The sequence below is a fragment of the Rhinoderma darwinii genome, chromosome 1, assembly GCF_050947455.1.
Source record: "Rhinoderma darwinii isolate aRhiDar2 chromosome 1, aRhiDar2.hap1, whole genome shotgun sequence".
Classification (NCBI taxonomy): Eukaryota; Metazoa; Chordata; class Amphibia; order Anura; family Rhinodermatidae; genus Rhinoderma; species Rhinoderma darwinii.
In genome coordinates, this window is record NC_134687.1 from 239,123,341 (window position 1) to 239,144,581 (window position 21,241).

General features: G+C 43.1%; 1 protein-coding gene across 1 annotated transcript in view; it reads left to right on the forward strand.

Annotated features, from left to right (window-relative positions):
* Positions 1-21,241, forward strand: part of MAST3 (microtubule associated serine/threonine kinase 3) — a 311,223-nt gene that overhangs the window by 241,960 nt on the left and 48,022 nt on the right. The window contains exons 13-19 of the mRNA XM_075862996.1: positions 1,807-1,874; positions 3,620-3,705; positions 5,415-5,623; positions 6,783-6,921; positions 7,758-7,890; positions 13,267-13,432; positions 17,620-17,721. Of these exons, the coding sequence (XP_075719111.1) occupies positions 1,807-1,874; positions 3,620-3,705; positions 5,415-5,623; positions 6,783-6,921; positions 7,758-7,890; positions 13,267-13,432; positions 17,620-17,721 (903 nt within the window). The remainder of the gene's footprint in view (positions 1-1,806; positions 1,875-3,619; positions 3,706-5,414; positions 5,624-6,782; positions 6,922-7,757; positions 7,891-13,266; positions 13,433-17,619; positions 17,722-21,241) is intronic.

Sequence of the window (21,241 nt, forward strand, 5' to 3'; positions counted from 1 at the left end):
ATGCCGCAGTGCCCTCTGTATATAATGCCACAGTGCCCTCTGTATATAATGCCACAGTGCCCTCTGTATATAATGCCACAGTGCCCTCTGTATATAATGCCACAGTGCCCTCTGTATATAATGCCACAGTGCCCTCTGTATATAATGCCCCAGTTCCCTCTGTAGATAATGTCGCACAGCCCCCCTGTGGATAGTGCCACACAGCACCCCCTGTAGATAGCGCCATCCCTAATGTATATAGCGCTACCCTCCTTTCCCCTGTAGATAATTCCGCAGAACCCCCTGCCGATGGGGCCGCAGAACCCCCTGCCGATGGGGCCGCAGAACCCCCTGCCGATGGGGCCGCAGAACCCCCTGCCGATGGGGCCGCAGAACCCCCTGCCGATGGGGCCGCAGAACCCCCTGCCGATGGGGCCGCAGAACCCCCTGCCGATGGGGCCGCAGAACCCCCTGCCAATGGGGCTACCGCGTTCCCCGTAGATAGCGCCACCCCCACTGTTTATAGCACCTACGCTCCCCTGTCGATTAGCGCCACTGAAGCTCCCTCTAGCAGAGGAAACCCCGGCCACAGCATTGACGATGCTGTGACCGGGGATTTCCTCCAGAAGGAGCTCCTGACCACTGTCCATATATGGACAGTGATGTCAGGGTTTACTCCCTGAACGAAATCCCCGGCCACAGTATTGCCGACGCTATGGCCAGGGATTCCCTCAAGGAGGACCCCCTGGGCACTTATAATGTGGTGACAGAGCCACTTTAAAATAGATGGGATACTGCACCGGACCTCCCTGGGAGCCAGACCCAAAAATGCTGCAGGTAATGTTTTTGGATCCAGCGCCTGCACAGGTTCAGCACCATACGGGGCCACAGCTGATGTCCCCTGTGCCAGGACGATCCCATAGAAAGCTATGGGATCCGTTCTAGCATCAGTTTCCCTCCGGTTGTTCTGCAACATGCCGGCGGGAAACTGATCGAGGCAACACGGATATATGTGAACGGCCCCTTAGAATGTTAGTAAATACAGACTGTTTTACAACAACTTACATTTTATATTGCATTCAGCTTCCACTCTACAGACTGCTTGGAATATGTTTCCTTAGGCTATATTCACATGACTGTGAAAAAAATGGCCATTAAAAACGTATCAACTGTCAGTTTTTCATGGTCGTTTTGCATCAGTGTGTGTCCAAATTTTCATCCATTTCCCGGCCATCTGACCATTTTTAACGGATTGATTTAGTCAGTTTTGTAGGGTATAGTGCCACAGTGCCCCTGTAGACCGTGCATTACAAAAGAACTCCGAATGACGGGGAAGAGAACCAATGGTTCCCTTGCCTCCCCAGTGCTGTCAATTGTATCCGTACTCTAAGGACACCGATACAATGGAGTTCCCTTGTGAGAGTGCCATAATCAATTTTTAACGGCCTTCACATAGATGGCTTTCTATAAAATGGCCGTTAGAAACTGATTCATTAAATTCTATGGGGGCCGTCAGGCCATGATAACAGACGAAAATAGAACATAGGCCAATAAAATATCGGTTGTGTGAATACACCCAAAGAACTTCACACGGCAGTTTTTTTACTGTTGTGTGAATATAGCCTTAGGTATCTTAATTCTTTCATAACGTTTGATAATTAAGATTCTGATACTAGCAGTATATGGAAGAATTGTTAGTTATGCTATACCAAAAATGAGTCTACGATTTTAGTTTAAAAAAAATGTGCATGAGCCGCAACACGGAACTGTAGATATACCAAAAAATGAATTAAAAAAAATAATAAACAAACTATCTTCTCTTTACAGAGATTGTTCAGCTTGATAGTTATGACACAGAATCCACTCTGCAGCTAGAACAAGAAGAATTTCAAGATGTAAGACCTGAGAACTGTGCAATTTTATATATCTTTCCAGTATTTATAGAAGTGCATCAAATTCTGAAGTGCTATATTAGTAGTAGAATCAAATGAATCCCTGCTCCCCCTGGGACTCCGTTATAACTTTTCTCATACACACACTCAGACGTACACTCTATATCAGGGGTCAGGAACCTTTTTGGCTAAGAGAGCCGTAAACGCCACATATTTTGAAATATAATTCCGCGAGAGCCGTACAATATGTTTAAAGGACCATTGACAGATCAATCGCTCCAATGTTCACTTAGTACAGCAAGGAATGCTCCTCCCTGCTGTATAAAGCCACAACTGGACTGAAACAATGGTAATTAGCAGTAAAAAAATTAAATAAATAACTTACATTGTGAGCTTGCGATGCATGACATCAGTCCAGCAGTCTGGCTTCTTCTTTTTCCTGCGCATGACTGGAAGCTGGCATTCTTCCCACCTGATGTTGAGAGAATGCCAGCTTTGAGGCATTCGCAGAAGAAAGAAGCTGGAATGTTGGACATGTCACACAACGCATTGTCAGTTATGTCAATTATCTATTTTATTATTTTACAGCGAATTATTGTTTAGGTCCAGCGGTGGCTTAGTGCAGCAGAGAGGAACACTCCTTTGTGTACTAAGTGACCGCTGGAGCAATTGTATCTGTCATTGGCCCTTTTAAAAGTGTTGGTCTTACAGAAAATGAACAAAAAAGAGAGGCTCAGACCCATAGGGAACTAAAGCATTTACTACTTAAAGTGGTACATACAAGCAGGCACACCCAGCGTAATAAATAATTGAACTTTATTAAATAGTCTCACTGTACATAAAGTGCACACATTGACTTGTATTTAATTTTAAAGAACAACAAATCTCCGAACTCTTTTTTTTATAACATAATAACGTTTTAATGCTGTTGCTAACCAACGACGAATAGAATACTTCCTACCGTTAACGTCCAAGGGAGACACAAGGGAGGAGGCAGATGCCGCTTCACTAGGGGACGCAGGTGCGTGCTTGCAGACGGCGCGGCTATGCAGGGAGTTATGGGAAATGTAGTCCATGCTCCCTGCCGCTCACCACTGCCGCCAATGCTTATCAGGCCATCAAAGAACTACCAATATCAGCGTGCACCGCGGCCTGATGGAGCGCGGTGCACGGGCTGATGGAGCGCGGTGCATGCATCCTTCCCATAGACAGGTAGGAGCCCTGTCTGCGAGCCAGATACGGCCATCAAAAGAGCCATATCTGGCTCGCGAGCCATAGGTTCCCGACCCCTGCTCTATATAGTCTAAATTTCCTAAGAAACTACAGTAATTACTCTTTCGGCCTTTTTTGTGTGCCAGGAAAGCCGTGTCTGGTGGAAACCCACACAAGCTCTATTTAGAAGTTACCCTGGTTGGAGTACCTTATTCTTGCAAAGCTGCTTTAATAACCACCGAGCCAAAATGTATGCAGTACATATAGGCTGAATTCGTGGTGTGCTTTTTATATGCTTTATGTTATATCCATACGTTGTGCTAGAATGCTTTGATGTTTGACGTGTGATACATCCTTATCCATTTTTGTATTATCCATTTCTTTCTTTGTGCACACCGCTTTACAATGGCATTTCATAGTTTTTAAGGAAACATTTAGTTTTGGTATTTATCACCCTTCATGAGTGGATATTCTGTTTTTGCATGAATTTTTTGTTTGTATTTATACAGACCTTGATTTATTTATTTTTATTTCAGACTTGTATTTCAAGTACTCCTACCAGAAAAAAACCAGGAGAGAATGATTTTGAAACAATCAAATTGATCAGCAATGGTGCCTATGGGTATGTGCTAAAAAAATACTTTTTTGCATTATACTATTTGTATGGATTTGTTTTTAAGGATCCTAAGTAATATTAATAAATGGATTCTCATATTAAAACAGAATAAATACCTTCCATTATTAATGACCAGTAACTAACTTGTGTCAATGGTGAGTGCAAAATATCACACACACACTTATCCCACTGGCTTTGACCACACCTTCTTTTTTAACCGCTGTTAGGGTCTGTTCACATCAGCGTTGGCTTTCCGTTCCGTCGGAGGTTTCCGTCAGATGAACCCCGCAAACTGAAACCACAGCTTCCGTTTCAGTCACCATTGATATCAATGGTGATGGAAACATTGCTAATTGCTAATAAAAACTAATAAAAACGGAAACCTGCCGGAACGGTGACAAACGGAAACCATTTGCAGTGTTTCCGTCACCATTGAGATCAATGGTGATGCAAACAGAAGCTGTGGTTTCCGTTTGACTTTCTGTTGCCGGGTTCCACAACGGAAACCTCGGACGGAACCCCGGAACGGAAAGCGAACGGTGATGTGAACAGGCCCTTATATGGGAGCTGGGCCCGGCTCCTGACAAATAGCTGATTTTGTTCAAGGGAAACCTTGGCCAGCCATGCGTTTAGTATTTGGTCCCCCTCACATCGGGCTGTGGCCCTTAATTTATCGTGTAAGTCGTGAAAGCTCCCGACCTACACGATAAACTTCTTGGTAGAGATCTATTAGTAGACTATGCCATTCCATCCTAAAGGAACCCGCAAAAAAAGTATACTGGGTGGCTTGTTTTTTAACATGGGAGCCTATGGGTGATGTATGCCACTGATTGGCATCCATCACAAGTCTACGTTAAAACTGTTGAAAGGAGCTTCCCAATGCCAGAGTCCCGGGGCAGAGCATCAGAAGCACTCAGCCTGTGGATTTTGGCCTGGGGAACATCCTGACATCACTTTCTATATATGGAATCACCGGCCACAGTGTTGTTGACACTCTGGCTGGCGACTTCGGATATGCGAAGTGTCGTCAACGGCTTCCCCAGGGCCCTAAACATTGCCAGATGGCTGCCGACGCTCTGGCCGGGGACTCCTGTATTGCAAAGCTCCTTGCGTCTTAGCCCGTGTATGGACAGTGACATCAGAGGATTCTCCAGGGCCGGAATGGCAAATCTTCTGACATCACTGTCCCTATATGGACAGTGATGTCAACAACAGGGCCAGTGTCCCTGGGCCGAGGGCTAGCTGATGCTCTGCCCAGGAACTCCGGCACTGGGAGCTTTGCAAAGCTGTAGTCCTCTGCCTGAGCGTCAGCAACTCTGGCCAGTCATTCTGGATATGACCAGTGATGTCAGGAGCTTCCACAGCGCCAGAGTCCCCAGGCAGAGCGCTAGTTGATGCTCTCCCTGGGGACTCAAGCCCTGTGAAAGCTCCTGACATCACTTTTCATATATGGACAGTGACTTCAGAAGTTTCCCAGGGGCATATTCCTGGGCGATGTATCCCACTCTACGCCGTACAGTGAGATGAGGTTTGGTCTTCCGGACATATATATATATATTTTGAGTCCTTCCAACATTTGCCTCCGACGGAAGGCCAAAATGAGATGACGGGCCTTACATGGCAGCCAGTTCCTTAGTTAAAGGCAAACTCATTATATTTGTGATTTGCTTAAGGATACTTCTTTTTAAGCTTTGTCCATTTTGTTCTCCTGGTAGTGCTGTGTACCTTGTCAGGCATAAAGAGACGCGCCAACGATTTGCCATGAAGAAGATCAACAAACAAAACTTGATTCTGCGAAACCAGATCCAGCAAGTATTTGTTGAAAGGGACATACTAACCTTTGCAGAGAATCCCTTTGTTGTCAGCATGTTCTGCTCTTTTGAAACTCGAAGACATCTTTGCATGGTGATGGAGTATGTGGAGGGTATGTATTCAGCATGCTTTTCTCACACTACCCGTTACCGAATTTTACTTTTCTTTGAAAGCGAACCTTTCACCTGCCCATACATGTGCAGCATGTAATGGGCAGGACTTCACAAACACGGTCACACTTGAAATAATTTTTCTAACTTCCTCCGTTATTTACATATCGGTGTCGTTCTATTAGGCGCCCAATATGTAAATAAGTCCCTGAACTGTCAATGGGGCGTTTCTAGCTAACTAAATGGCAAGGGGGCGTGATGTCTTCGCTCTGACACTGTCCAATCCGCTACGGACAGTGTCAGAACGGTTTGCATTGTGTTCCCTCCCACGAGAACACACAGACTAAGAGAGCGCTCTCTGCAGAACCACCAATCTGTGTGTGTTTTCGCGTTCGGGAACACAGTGCAAGCTGCCCTGACACTGTCCGTAGCGGATTGGACAGTGTCAGAGAGAAGACATCACACCCCCTTGCCATTTAGCTAGATAGAAACGCCCCATTGACTGTTCAGGGGCTTTTTTACATATCGAGCGCCAAATATAACGGCACCGATATGTAAATAACAGAGCAAGATAGGAAAATAATTTCACGTAAGACAGGGTTTGTGAAGCCCTGCCAATTACATGCTGCACATGTATGGGCAGGTGAAAGGTTCTCTTTAAAGTGCTACTACTTTTGTCTCCGTATTTGTTTATCATTATAATTTTTATAAATTATTTTGGCAATGAGTGCAAGACAGTTTGGGGGACTATAGCTTGACTTGGCACAAATCCAGCCATACTCCATAAAGTCAGCTGAAGTCACCAATACTGGCAGGATCATTGGCAATCAAATGTCTATACCAGCAGCTTGTCGGTCCGCTGATGTCTGTATCGGGGCATGTTAGAAATACCAGAAAATTACGCTATCCCCATTGAAATAAACATTCAATCTCAGTGGAGTGTCGTTTTTCCCCATCTTCTTCAATTTTAGAGTATTTTTTGAAATGTCACTAAACCGTTCACAAATCATCCATCAGATTACTTGATCCTGTTATTCATGTTACACTCGAAATTTGTAGTGTATAGTCATAGCATCATTATTGTGGAACATGATTCTTCTTTTTATTTTTTTTTAATCATCTTGTGTTTGCCACTTCAAGTAAATAGTTTGTTGTATTTAGGTGGAGATTGTGCTACACTCTTAAAGAATATGGGGCCGCTTCCTGTTGACATGAGTCGCATGTACTTTGCTGAAACTGTCCTGGCATTGGAGTATCTGCACAATTATGGAATTGTTCACAGAGACCTCAAACCTGACAAGTTAGTAGTTCTTTAGTTCTGGTGTTGAGAATTTCATCCTCTGTCTGTGTGAGCTGCAACATAAAAATATTGGAAGTCTGATAGAAGGCATGCCTTACTTTTAATAATCTTAAAGGGGACCTGACTCCTTTTAATGCTTTCTTTACTTTTTATACAGGGCAAAAAGCCTTTTATGCAAAGCAAAAATAAAAGCACACAAACCGTTTTTTTTTAACATGGAATCCTATGGGTGCCACTGTCAAATGTCAGAAGCATTCCTTTAACGGATAAGTGGGTTTCCAATGGCCTTTCCTATGATGATACCATTAGGAAAAATCGGAAGCAGAACACATACAAACATCTGCCCATTGATTTCAATGAGAAATATGGCGTTCTGTTCCGACGGGGCATTATTTCACGCCTCATTTTCGAAAAACGCACGTAAATAGAAGTACATGTTACTACTTGAGTCTTTGGAGCCGTTTCTCATGGACTCAATAGATAAACCGCTCCAAAAACGGGCGTAAAAAACGCAGCGAAAAACTTTAGTTTGTTTTAAAAAAAACAGCTGAAAATCAGGAGCTGTTGTCCCTTGAAAACCGCTCCGTATTTTCAGCCATATTTTGTTAATCGTTTGAACATACCCTTTAAAGTTTATGGGTGACTGATCCTTTTAACAGATGCCTAATAGTGGCATCTGTCACCCATAGACTATAATGCACGTTTATAATTTTCTTGTATTCTTGAAGTAGACATGGTGTTGTGAAGAATAGCAATGGGTGTATAATTCTAAAAATGTGTAATAGCTGCATAAGAGCTATAACAGTAAGTAAATAAATATTTTTTTCTTCCTGCAGTTTGCTGATCACTTCTCTTGGACATATCAAGCTTACAGATTTTGGCCTGTCTAAAATTGGTCTTATGAACATGACCACTAATCTGTATGAGGGACATATTGAGAAAGACACAAGAGAGTTTTTGGACAAACAGGTTTGTATTAATGTTATTTGAAACTATCTAAAATATTTGTAGTTGCAACAGAGATTGTGACATAGATTAAATGTTAAACAAAATGCAGACTGTAGGGACGGGACGTCTGGGACCCTGCCCCTTTTCTTCTCTGCTGATCTGACCCATCGCACCGAAGTAGGATGAGTACTCAAACCTCTGCATTAACACTCTCACTTGACACCTAACACCATCACATTCATGTCTTGGAACGTGGCAGGGCTGAATTCGCCAATAAAGCGGATTCGCGCCTTGACACCTATCAAGAGTTTCCGGCCGGACATGACCTTTTTTGCAGGAGACACATTGGCAATCAGGAAACCCATTCACTCTTAAAGCCCCATGGATTGGTCACTGCCTTACACCTACTTACAAGTCTAAATCCCGTGGAGTAGCTATCCTACTTTATCACCTCCCTACAAACTAACGTAATAGAAGAATATCATCAATGCCACTAAATATACATTACTAAACCTATACACCCCCAATGAAACGTTTTACTCTGACCTTTACCAATTTCTACAGCATAAGAATTTGGACAACCTTATTCTGGGAGGTGACTTTAACACCCTACTCTCCCCGCACCTGGATCGATCCCCTGCCACCACCCATGACCACAGAGCCTTAGTGCTCATACTCACTATTATGCGACAATTCTCCCTCTGTGACCCTTGGCGCCTACTTCACACTACAGAATGGGACTACAACACGTTTCTCTCAAGTCCACCATACCCACTCTCGAATTGACTACTTTTTGATTCCGGACTCCTTATTTCACAAGGTCACTTGTACTACTGTGGATTTCCTTATCGTCTCCGTCCACGCTCCCATTACTCTCATGATCACTGTGGGACCCCTGGGGGTGGCTAGCAGAAATTGGAGATTTCCCTCCTGTCTCTTTAGCTCTGAGGACTTTAAAAGTTATCTTAATATCCACTGGGGCAATTTCATGGATGATAACTTATCATCGCAGGATGATTCCTCCCTCATGTGGCGCACTTCCAAGGCAGTCATGTGTGGCCATATCACTTCCTATGTTATATGTCGGAGGGCTGAACAGAGAGCAAAGTAGAACACCCTACGTAATGAACTCCTTACTGCACACCAGACTTATCTAAACCTTCCAACGGATGATTCTAAGCAGCGTTACCTCGAAGCAAAGTGCCTGATGGACGCTTTCACATTAGCCCATGCCAAACACAGTATAGAACTTACTCGCAACAATTACTTTAGATGGGGGGGCAGAACGGGGAGCTTATTGGCCAGACTAACCAGACCATTCTGTACCAAGAACACAATCTTAAATATACTTCATCCTGTTTTCAACGAACTCCATGCCTCGACAACGGACATACACGATGCATTTGTACACTGCTACTCCAGTCTATATAAGGCACAGCCATATTCCTCTTCCGATACCTGGGACCTCCTCCACCAATCCACCCAAATTTACCTCCGAGGAACATGAGGCCCTTTCAGGCCCTATTCTAGAACAGGAGGTCACCCGTGCCATCGCGTCCCTTCATAATAATAAATGGACTGTCGGCAGAATATTATAAATTGATCCAGGCCCAGGTCACCCCATTACTTACTTGCTGAACTCTGTCTATCAGCGCGGATCCTATGTAGAGGGTTTTCATGAAGCTCGGACCATACTTCTTCCGAAACCAAACAAAGATCCTGCCTGATGTTAGTGCGTATCGCCCAATATCCCTCTTAAATGTTGATTATAAAATACTGATGAGGATCCTCAATGATAGACTCCAAGGGTTCCTCCCTAATCTATTAACGCCTTCCCAATTAGGCTTTTTCAGAGGTAGACACTCCACCAGGGCAGTACGCTCAGCCGTAGTGGCCACAGTACACGCACGTCAACTTAAATTCCCTACCCTCATGCTCCTCAGCCTTGACGCAGAGAAGGCCTTCGACTCTGTCTCGTGGCAATTCCTAAACCCTTCTCTTAGGTTGCGGAACTTTGGGGACTTGCTTCTGTTTGTCTCTTGTCCTCAGGAGGTCCTGGGCCCACTATTACAGGAAATAGAATATAAGGGCACTGTTATGGGCTTTGCCATCAATGTTAATAAATCAGAGGCCCTGCTACTCGCCGGCCCCCCCTCAGCCCACATGGGCACGCACTTTCCCCCTAAAATGGCAAACCCGGTCATTAACATATCTGGCAGTCCAAATAACCAAAACCCACTCCAAATTTTGCTCAGTTAATCTAAACCATTTTTATGCCCAGTTACAAACGGACCTAACGACTTGGGGTAATTTCACCATTTCATTTCTAGGTAGGGTAGGTAGACCTCTTTAAAATGATCTCTTTCCAAAGACTCCTTTACTTGTTCCAAATGCTACCTTTACACCTGCATCCCAAAGATGAATACACAATCAACTGTTTTTTCCGCAAATTCATTTGGCAAAACAAGAAGCCACGAATTGGTCTATACCTCCAACAACACAAATTTAATGGGGGAATCAACTTCCCGAACATTAGGCTATAAAATGCAGGACTGGTTTAACGACTCCCCTACGCATGCCCCCACAGCGGTTGAAAAGTCATGTGCTTCCCCATTGCTCTACCTTGTCTTCTTCATCTCCCCTGCTCCTCACTCTCCATAACAGTTAGGGACAACCCATTGTTTCTCTGTCTGGAAAACTTGGGTCATGATCAGGCGCCACCTGAATCTTTCAGCTCAAACCTCCCTTTATCTCCCGTTTTGTCATAATCCCAATTTCCAAGGGGGCAGGGCACACCCGATTTTCCGTCGGTGGATGTCGCAGGGCATTTTAAGGGTGGGGGATTTGGTGGACACTTCCACGCGTAAAGTTCTCTCAAGCTTGCATCAAACATGAATTCATATGCCCACATTTCTTTCACTTCTTGCAGGCAAAAAGCTATATCATTGGTGTGTAGCGCTCCATGAGGGAGGAGGACTGGGACGACCATTTTTGTCGTCGGCTTGTCACCTTCACGGCTTCCCGAGGAACAAATCTCCGCTTACAACTCTCTACTCTGCAAACGGGTTGATTATCACAGCCAACTCGGGATTGGGGTGGTGGACTTCTCATGGCTCTGAGCTTACACCTGATTTAATCCTTCGCACTCTTGGCAAGGCACTGAAATACATACCGGCTATTTCCTATTGGAAAATGTTCTTGAAAATCACACATAAAGGCTATATCTCTTCCCCTACGAAACTTCCATATTGGGAATGCCCCAACCCCAGCTTGCTCCAGGTTCGGGGCAGTTGTGACTGACATGTACCACTGCTTATGGACCTGCCCAGAGTCCCAGTCGTTCTGGAATAGGATACTGCTTTTCACCCATACACACACTAAGCAACAGATTCCCCCAACCCCCAGTTGGGCACTTTTTGGTCATCTGCCTGACATCACTCCTCCCGTCCCCCGGCTCTACAAGAGCCTCCTTTTCTGCATTTCTGCTGCTGCCCGAAAAACCATCCTGCAGACCTGGCTGGCCCAGACATCCCGTCCCGTTTATTTTTAGAAAAGTTGGTCTTTCTATTACGCATGGATTGGGTGACAGCCCCCCTCCAAAAATAATCAAGAGTACGTGGTTTCTTTGAGACCTGGCAACCCATAATCCACATCCTCTCCACACATGTTAAGACCAGAATACGAGATTGTCCCAACGTCTAGTTCCTGGAACGGACGTTAGTTGGTGATGATCCTCTATAGTAGCCCGGTATAATCAAAAAGACTGAGTGATTGGTTTTCTTTTTCGGTCTGTCCCTTTGAACCATTGGGATGTTTATGGTCTGTGCGTCCTCTTATCCCTATTCCTCTCCCTTTATTTATTTTTCTCCTCACTACCTCTAAACACCAGCCTAAATTTAATACACAACTGCAGCTGCAGCCCAGTAGTCTGGAATTCTGTGCATTGAGAATAATCTGAAAAAACCCCCTCCTATATTTCTGCAAGCTCCCTATTTGGACTCACCCTGGATGACCTGCTCCCTGGAACCCTCATCTGAATGACCCCTAAATGGCCAAGAGACTTTTCTCTTTCTGGACTCTCTAAACCTCACCACCTTTTTTTTTTTTTTCCTGTTCTGTTCCTGTTTGCCGTGGAATTCCATGGCTGGTTGTAAAAAGTTTGAAAATATTTACAATAAAAACATGATAAAAAATAAAAATGCAGGCTCTAAATACTAGACATACAGCCATTTATTTGTTTATGCTTTATTTGGCCTTAAAGAGAACCTTTCACCTCCCCATACATGTGCAGCATCTAATGGGGAGGGCTGCACAAATCCTGGGGCACTTTAAAAAAAAAAAAAAAAAAATTCTACCTTCCTCCGTTATTTAGATATCGGGGCTTATATTTGGCGCCCGATATTTAAATAACCCCCTGAACTGTCAATGGGGTGTGTACTGGCAAGGAGGCGTGTTGCTCTGGCTGTGACACTGTCCAATCAGATATGGACAGTGTTTCAGCAAGAGCGAGAGAGAGCGAGTGTGTGTGTGTGTGCGCGCGCGCGCTCTCACGCTTCAGCTTTCAAGATCAGTCTTCTGCCGAACTGGCAAGGGGGTGTGTCACTGCAACGGACAGTGTAAGAGCTGAAGAGCGCTTGCACTGTCCATAGCAGACACACACACACCCCCTTGCCAGTTCGGCAAACAATGTACAAGACTGATCTCTCGCAAGAGGTGAGAGCATGCGCGCTCTCCTCTCCACAGCTCTTACACTGTCCGTAGCAGTGCCACGCCCCCTTGCCAGTTCGGCAGAAGACTGATCTTGAATTCTGTAGCGTGAGAGCGTGCGTGCTCACGCACAATCCTCTATCCTCGCTCTTGCTGTAACGCTGTCCATATCTGATTGGACAGTGTGTCAGCCATAGTAACACGCCCCTTGCCAGTACACGCCCCGTTGACCATTCAGGGGGTTATTTAAATATCGGGCGCCAAATATAACGGCACCGATATCTAAGTAACGGAGGGAGGTAGAAAAAAGATATAAAGTGCCCCAGGGTTTGTGCAGCCCTCCCCATTACATGCTGCACTCCGCTGCACATGTATGGGGAGGTGAAAGGTTCTCTTTAACATGTCCCAGTCCACCAGGATCTATAAAGCTTTCCAATCTATTTGCTGTAAACTTGCTATCATATAGCTTTTTTCGATTCAGATGTGATGTTTAAATGTCCTATTTTGTGGGCTGTAAAGGGGTACTTGATAACATTTTGCATTTTGTTGTTTTTATTGAAGTCCAGAGCAAATTAAAAAGAAACAAACAATTGCCGGAGGTATTATACGGAAGTATAAAGTTAAAAAATGTGTGATATGTCCACGGTTTTTCTTTTGCTTGCTTGTAAGTATTTTTATATTTTTCCCCAGGTATGTGGGACTCCTGAGTACATAGCTCCTGAAGTAATCCTCCGGCAGGGTTATGGAAAGCCTGTAGACTGGTGGGCAATGGGCATCATTCTCTATGAGTTTCTGGTGGGCTGTGTTCCATTCTTTGGTGACACTCCAGAAGAGCTTTTTGGACAGGTCATCAGTGGTAGGTGGATTTTTAAACAGATTTATACATTTGTTGTAGGTTTGCTGTGCTTTTACCTTTTTCCTATGATTTCTCCATGCCTTCTTCCTATTCTTTCTCTGTTCTGCTTCTCATTCCATCCTTTCCTTCATCCTCCCTCTTTAGGAGACTACAAACATGACTACTAGTAAATAACCCTTTAATGTCATGGACCGTGAATGATTCACTATTGAACTTCCACAATATCTACATATCATTGAATTCCCATTTGAAGTATAAAAGAAGAGCTCTAACTGGTAATAACAAACTTGGTTTATAGACCCAAACACCAGGGAATGGTAATGGTGCCTTATGTCACTGAATGTTATAATAAAGTGCAAATCTTCCAATTACTACTTTGAAATAAAAATACCATATTGGCCCAGCCCAAAAGTTCCTGAGTGTGCTTAAGACTTTACTACATGAATCACTGCATCTTTCCATGAAGGTCGCATTCTGACATGGCAGACCAACTGTGGATTTTTAGTGTGGATTCAGCACTGAAAATCTGCAACTAATGACCGTTTTTAAAACCCTATTTACATCTAGTGGAAAATAATCCCTGTGGATTTCAGGGCATGGTATGAATTTTCAAATCTGCTGCATGCCTATTATCTTGCGGAATTTCTATGGGTTCTTCTGCAAATCCGCAGGAAAACAAAATCTGTCAGATTTTTCTCTGCTATGTCCGTGCAGAACGAGTCCAGATTTATCTAATATTTCCTACGGGTCTAGGACCGTACCAAATATCCAGATTTATTGAATGGACTGTAAAAGGCCTTACTTTGTCATACCTACACTACCATTCAAAAGTTTAGGGTCACTTAGAAATTTCCTTATTTTTGCAAGAAAAGCACAGTTTTTTTCAATGAAGATAACATTAAATTAATCAGAAATACAATCTATACATTGTTAATGTGCTAAATGACTATTGTAGCTGCAAACTTCTGGTTTATAATGCAATATCTACATAGGTGTATAGAGGCCCATTTCCAGCAACCATCACTCCAGTGTTCTAGTGGTACATTGTGTTTGCTAACTGTGTTAGAAGGCTAATGGATGATTAGAAAACAATTGAAAACCCTTGTGCAATTATGTTAGCATCGCTGTAAACAGTTTTGCTGTTTAGAGGAGCTATAAAACTGACCTTCCTTTGAGCTAGTTGAGAATCTGGAGCATTACATTTGTGGGTTCGATTAAACTCTCAAAATGGCTAGAAAAAGAGAGCTTTCATGTGAAACTCGACAGTCTATGCTTGTTCTTAGAAATGAAGGCTATTCCATGCGAGAAATTGCCAAAAAACTGAAGATTTCCTACAACGATGTGTACTACTCCCTTCAGAGGACAGCACAAACAGGCTCTAACCAGAGTAGAAAGAGAAGTGGGAGGCCCCGCTGCACAACTGAGCAACAAGACAAGTACATTAGAGTCTCTAGTTTGAGAAATAGACGCCTCACAGGTCCTCAACTGGCAGCTTCATTAAATAGTACCCGCAAAACGCCAGTGTCAACGTCTACAGTGAGGAGGCGATTCCGTGATGCTGGCCTTCAGGGCAGAGTGGCAAAGAAAAAGCCATATCTGAGACTGGCTAATAAAAGGAAAAGATTAATATGGGCAAAAGCACACCGACATTGGACAGAGGAAGATTGGAAAAAAAGTGTTATGGACAGACTAATCGAAGTTTGAGGTGTTTGGATCACACAGTAGAACATTTGTGAGAGGCAGAACAACTGAAAAGATGCTGGAAGAGTTCCTGACGCCATCTGTCAAGCATGGTGGAGGTAATGTGATGGTCTGGGGTTGCTTTGGTGCTGGTAAAGTGGGAGATTTGTACAAGGTAAAAGGGATTTTGAATAAGGAAGGCTATCACTCCATTTTGCAACGCCATGCCATACCCTGTGGACAGCGCTTGATTGGAGCCAATTTCATCCTACAACAGGACAATGACCCAAAGCACACCTCCAAATTATGCAAGAACTATATAGGGAAGAAGCAGGCAACTGGTATTCTATCTGTAATGGAGTGGCCAGCGCAGTCATCAGGTCTCAACCCCATAGAGCTGTTGTGGGAGCAGCTTGACCGTATGGTACGCAAGAAGTGTCCATCAAGCCAATCCAACTTGTGGGAGGGGCTTCTGGAAGCATGGGGTGAAATTTCTCCCGATTACCTCAGCAAATTAACAGCTAGAATGCCAAAGGTCTGCAATGCTGTAATTGCTGCAAATGGAGCATTCTTTGACGAAAGCAAAGTTTGAAGGAGAAAATTATTATTTCAAATAAAAATCATTATTTCTAACCTTGTCAATGTCTTGACTATATTTTCTAGTCATTTTGCAACTCATTTGATAAATATAAGTGTGAGTTTTCATGGAAAACACAAAATTGTCTGCGTGACCCCAAACTTTTGAACGGTAGTGTACCTTCTAATGTATAATGGCATCCTCACCTTTCAGTCAGCATTAGTTTTATTACTATTGTATTTTGGTTCATTTGAGAAGTGGTTTAGGCATAGTAGTAAGAAACGTCTAATACCTGGTTGTCGCCATCTACGGATAACAATCTTCCACTGTATTATAGGCTACAATATAGTGCAAAATCATTATTAAAGTGTACGTCGAACACTGATATCCCTCCCTATCTGGCATGGAATGTGGATGTATGCTAGTGCACGCTGGGCGGTACAGTTGCCGAGGTAATTGTATGTTACTCAGGGATTATATTTTAATAGGTATTACCCTCGTACAATTTTATATATAATGTTAGAGCACTCAGATTTACACTAGGTGTACACCTCCAATTATTGATATATAAGTATAGGAAAGGGAAGTGGGAAAAGTAGTGTTCATTACCAAAATAGAAAAAATTATATTTTATTGAAACAATTTTAAAAAGAAAACAATGTTAGATGGAAATAGTGTTGTACCAAGATCCCCTAAATTGGCACACTAAGACTAATTATGTCTAGAATGAATATGCTCTGTTTTATTGAAGTTAAATAACCTAGCCTCCACTGAAGATATGATTATAGGACATCTAAAATTAACCCTACAGTGGTCCAGAAAATTTGTTTGTATCAATGAATTCTTAATGATTGTCACAATAAATAGTCAGGGGACACTCCGATTTCCATCTAACATTGTTTTTTTTAAATTGTTTCAATAAAATATAAATTTTTTCTATTTTGGTAATACACACTGCTTTTCCCACATCGCTTTCCTATACTTATATATGTTACTGAGGGACGTGCTCAGGACCTATTGATTAGAATAGGACCCGTTCAGGATAATATCCGGGCATGTTATGGGTGCTTGGCAACTGCTTCGGCGTTTGCAGGTAAGTCGATGTAGCTACTTACCTGCAAACGCTGATGCTGCTGCAGAATCAACTGTAGCCTCTGGTGCCGATGTGGCCGACACGATGCAGGACCTGTGAGTGACGTCACAGATCTGCACTGCCAGAAGCTGGGCGTTCTGAAGAGAAGTGGATGATACTTCTCGTCAGAACGCCCAGCTAGTAAAAGTAGTAAAAACGCCCCGATGTACGCACATAATACACGCCCACTTGGACTTTTGCAAGCCTCATTTGCATAAATACAAAAATGGTCATAACTTGGCCAAAAATGCTCGTTTTTTAAAAATAAAAACGTTACTGTAATCTACATTGCAGCGCCGATCTGCTGCAATAGCAGATAGGGGTTGCAAAATCTGGTGACAGAGCCTCTTTAAAGTTTTTTAGACTGTCCGGACTATTTTCTGGTCTCTCTGATTCTATGATCTATATATTCCTCCTTCCTAAAAACCCTTTAAACTATGGTGTAATATTTAATATTACATGACCCAATAATACTCTCCTCAAAGAGCTACTCTCTTCCCCCCCCCACCTACACCCTGGATTTTATGTCAACCTCCATCCACTTGAGCCTTAGTTTTCACCTTTCCCCCATGTTACAACACTCTCACCATTTTCACTTTTTTTCTCCGCACTCTTCCATTTTCTTCTTTCACTCTCCTGGAGTACTTTCCTCCAAAGTTTATGACTTGGTTATAGTCACACTATTTCTGGTATTGTGGAAAAGTAAGTTCTACTACATTTAATGAAAGTCTAAAGGAACCTATTTTTCACATTTAAATGTATTTGTTTATCTTATTGTGTGTCACGCTTTATTGCCAGATGATATTATTTGGCCAGGAGGTGAAGAATCTCTTCCAACGGACATCCAAGATCTCATCACACGACTTTTGAGACAGAATGCATTGGAGCGACTCGGGACAGGTAATAATTATCTATACGTGTTTTGTATAAGTGTGTTCACGAATACTTAGTAAATATATTGCCGATAATTTCTAACATGAGCACTTCATATCCTCTCAGCTTGTAAGATGCTTAAGTGCTGTGGAATGATATGTGGCTATATAAACAATAATATTAATGTGTATATATTTTGCCTTGAGGTGTAAACACTCAAGTCATGACTTTTTACTATCACAAGCCAAAATCGAATTTTTCTATTTGAAATTTTTTTTTGTAATTTTGTTGAACAGCACCGTTCTTTTTCTGTCTGCATAACCCAGTTGTTGTTCAGCTTATAGACAGATGATTGGACCTTCTTTTTTTTTTTTTTTTTTAAAAGGCTTTACTTTCAAAACTTTTGTTGTACAAAACACGTGCAAATTAATACAAAAGCAAAAACATCCAGAAAGGCATTAATACCGTGTAGAAATGTCAAGCCAGTGCAGATTTATTGCATGGCATATACAGGATATGCAAAATTACCATCTCTGAAAGCCTAACTTAATCAAAACTAACAGTCTCTCACAGTCCTCCTTGTGCTCTAACCCCCCCCCCCCCCTCCCCCCATACCTCTGCCACTCACAAGTGACAATATTTATAGAGTCTCTAACCACCTTGACCAAATGTTACTGAATTTATCTGGAAATTTTCTGCTAAGATACATAGGTATATATTTGTTTACCAATTGCTTCCAGTTTAGTAAACTCAGACTCTCTGTATTCTTCCAAGCCATAATCACAATCTTTCTGGCACAGAAATGAACAAAGCGAAAGAATATCTTATCGTAATTGTTTTGTATAACTTTATTCATAATAAGAGGCACAGGGGTAGGAAGTAGTGGAAATTCATAGTGGGTACTAAGAAACTTCCCTACCTCCGACCAAAAGGGGCAACTTCTGGGACACATCCACACACAATGTATAAAAGTAGCAAACTCCGACTGGCAGCGAAAACAACTATCCTAAGTTAATGCTCCCATCCTCTGAAGTCTAACTGGCGTGTAATAGATCCTATGTAAAAACTAAGATCGTATCAGAAAATTCCTTGCACTTACAACCGAATCAAAAAATGAAAATTCCACCTCCTTCCAGTCCTCCTCTGTCAAGTCAGGGACATCTCCCCTCCATCGCATATATTCCTTATCAAAGGGTCTATGACCCAGGGATGTCATTAAGGTGTACAATTGGGTGAGGACCGTTGAAAGATCTGGAGCACCAAGAAGGTCCTCCAGCCTAGAGAAACCCACCTGAGGTGATACAGAGCCAAATTGGGCACCCCAGGCATGCCATAGCTGGAGATAATGAAAAAAAGCTTTTCCTGAAATGGTAAATCTCTCCTTAAAGAGGCTCTGTCACTAGATTTTGCAACCCCTATCTGCTATTGCAGCAGATCGGCGCTGCAATGTAGATTACAGTAACGTTTTTATTTTTTAAAAACGAGCATTTTTGGCCAAGTTATGACCATTTTTGTAGTTATGCAAATGAGGCTTGCAAAAGTCCAAGTGGGTGTGTTTAAAAGTAAAAGTCCAACTGGGCGTGTATTATGTGCGTACATCGGGGCGTTTTTAATACTTTTACTAGCTGGGCGCTCTGATGAGAAGTATCATCCACTTCTCTTCAGAACGCCCAGCTTCTGGCAGTGCAGATCTGTGACGTCACTCACAGGTCCTGCATCGTGTCGGACACATCGGCACCAGAGGCTACAGTTGATTCTGCAGCAGCATCGGCGTTAGCAGGTAATTCGATGTAGCTACTTACCTGCAAACGCTGATGCTGCTGCAGAATCAACTGTAGCCTCTGATGCCGGTGTCCTCGCTCGTCTGACACGATGCAGGACCTGTGAGTGACGTCACAGCGTGATCTGCCAGAAGCTGGGCGTTCTGAAGAGAAGTGGATGTTACTTCTCGTCAGAGCGCCCAGCTAGTAAAAGTATTAAAAACGCCCCGATGTACGCACCTAATACACGCCCACTTGGACTTTTACTTTTAAACACACCCACTTGGACTTTTGCAAGCCTCATTTGCATAACTACAAAAATGGTCATAACTTGGCCAAAAATGCTCGTTTTTTAAAAATAAAAACGTTACTGTAATCTACATTGCAGCGCCTATCTGCTGCAATAGCAGATAGGGGTTGCAAAATCTGGTGACAGAGCCTCTTTAATTTCAGAAAAGGATGTAAAGCCAGAGTCTGTTTAAAAAAAATACCTGACCCAGGAATTTGACCCCTGCCCCCGACCACATCACCGCTGTGTGTAACGATTCAAGATGGGGCCACCAAGGATTATTCCATAGTGGAGTCCTAGGTGAGTATGAGGGGATCGTAGTGGCCTTCAGCAGAGCGTTTGCCGCCCTCCAAGCCACAGCCACGTCCGAAGTGGTAGTGGTGCGCAGCCCGGGGATTTAAATCTATATAGCAAATTTGTCAGACTTTCATAAGTCATAAGTGCACCCGCCAGTGCAGTGGCTGCATTACTCAGATCTATATCTATCCACCATCGTGCAATCACCATTTGAGAATCTAATATATATGAAGATTTGGTGCTGCCATTCCCCCCCCCCCCCCCCCCCCATTTGTTTAGGGGCCTACAATAGACTAAGACTGAACCTAGAAACGCCACTCTGCCAATAAAACGATCGAAGGATATTACCAAGCTGTTTAAATAATTTTTTAGACAACACAATAGGACAGGCACAGAATAGGTATAAAAATTTAGGTAAGTATATCATTTGAAATAAATTAATCGTGCCATACAGTGACAACGGGAGGTTCCTCCAGGTGTTCAACTGCCTTTCAGTAGCTACAACCAAAGGGTCAAGGTTAAGTTCGCCATACCTTGATACATTAAAGGCGACCCTAATCTCCAGATAGGTAAATTGGGAGACTATCTGCAATGGTACAGGGAGGTTCTGGCGGGAGCAATAACCAGGAGTAAGTGGAAACATAACGGATTTAGCCCAATTCACCGATAGACCAGAAAAGCTGCCAAATGCATCAATCAGTTCAAAGAGAGAAGCCAAGGAAGGACCATCATCCGCCAAGTATACCAAAGTGTCATCTGCATATAGAGATATTTTTCAGTTATGCGGCCTCTAGTAATACCATGTATTTAGGTGGATTGGCGTATAGCCACTGCCAGGGGTTCTATTGCAAGGGCAAATAATAGCGGGGAAAGTGGGCATCCCTGACTGGTACCACGTCCCAATAAAAAGGAGTCAGATATATCCAAATTCGTTCTCACCCTAGCACAAGGTCCTTCATATTGGAGGCGAACAAGAGCCAGAAACCTTAAACCAAAATTTAACCTGGAAAGGAGCATCCATAGATACAGCCACTCAACCGAGTCAATGGCTTTATATGTATCCAGAGAGAGAACAAACTACGGAGACACATCGTCTCTCGCTGCATCAATATTCAAGAACAATCTATGTATGTTAATGTCCGTACTTCCCCGGCATGAAGCCCGTTTGATCAAGGTGAACTAAAGACAATATAATCTTCTT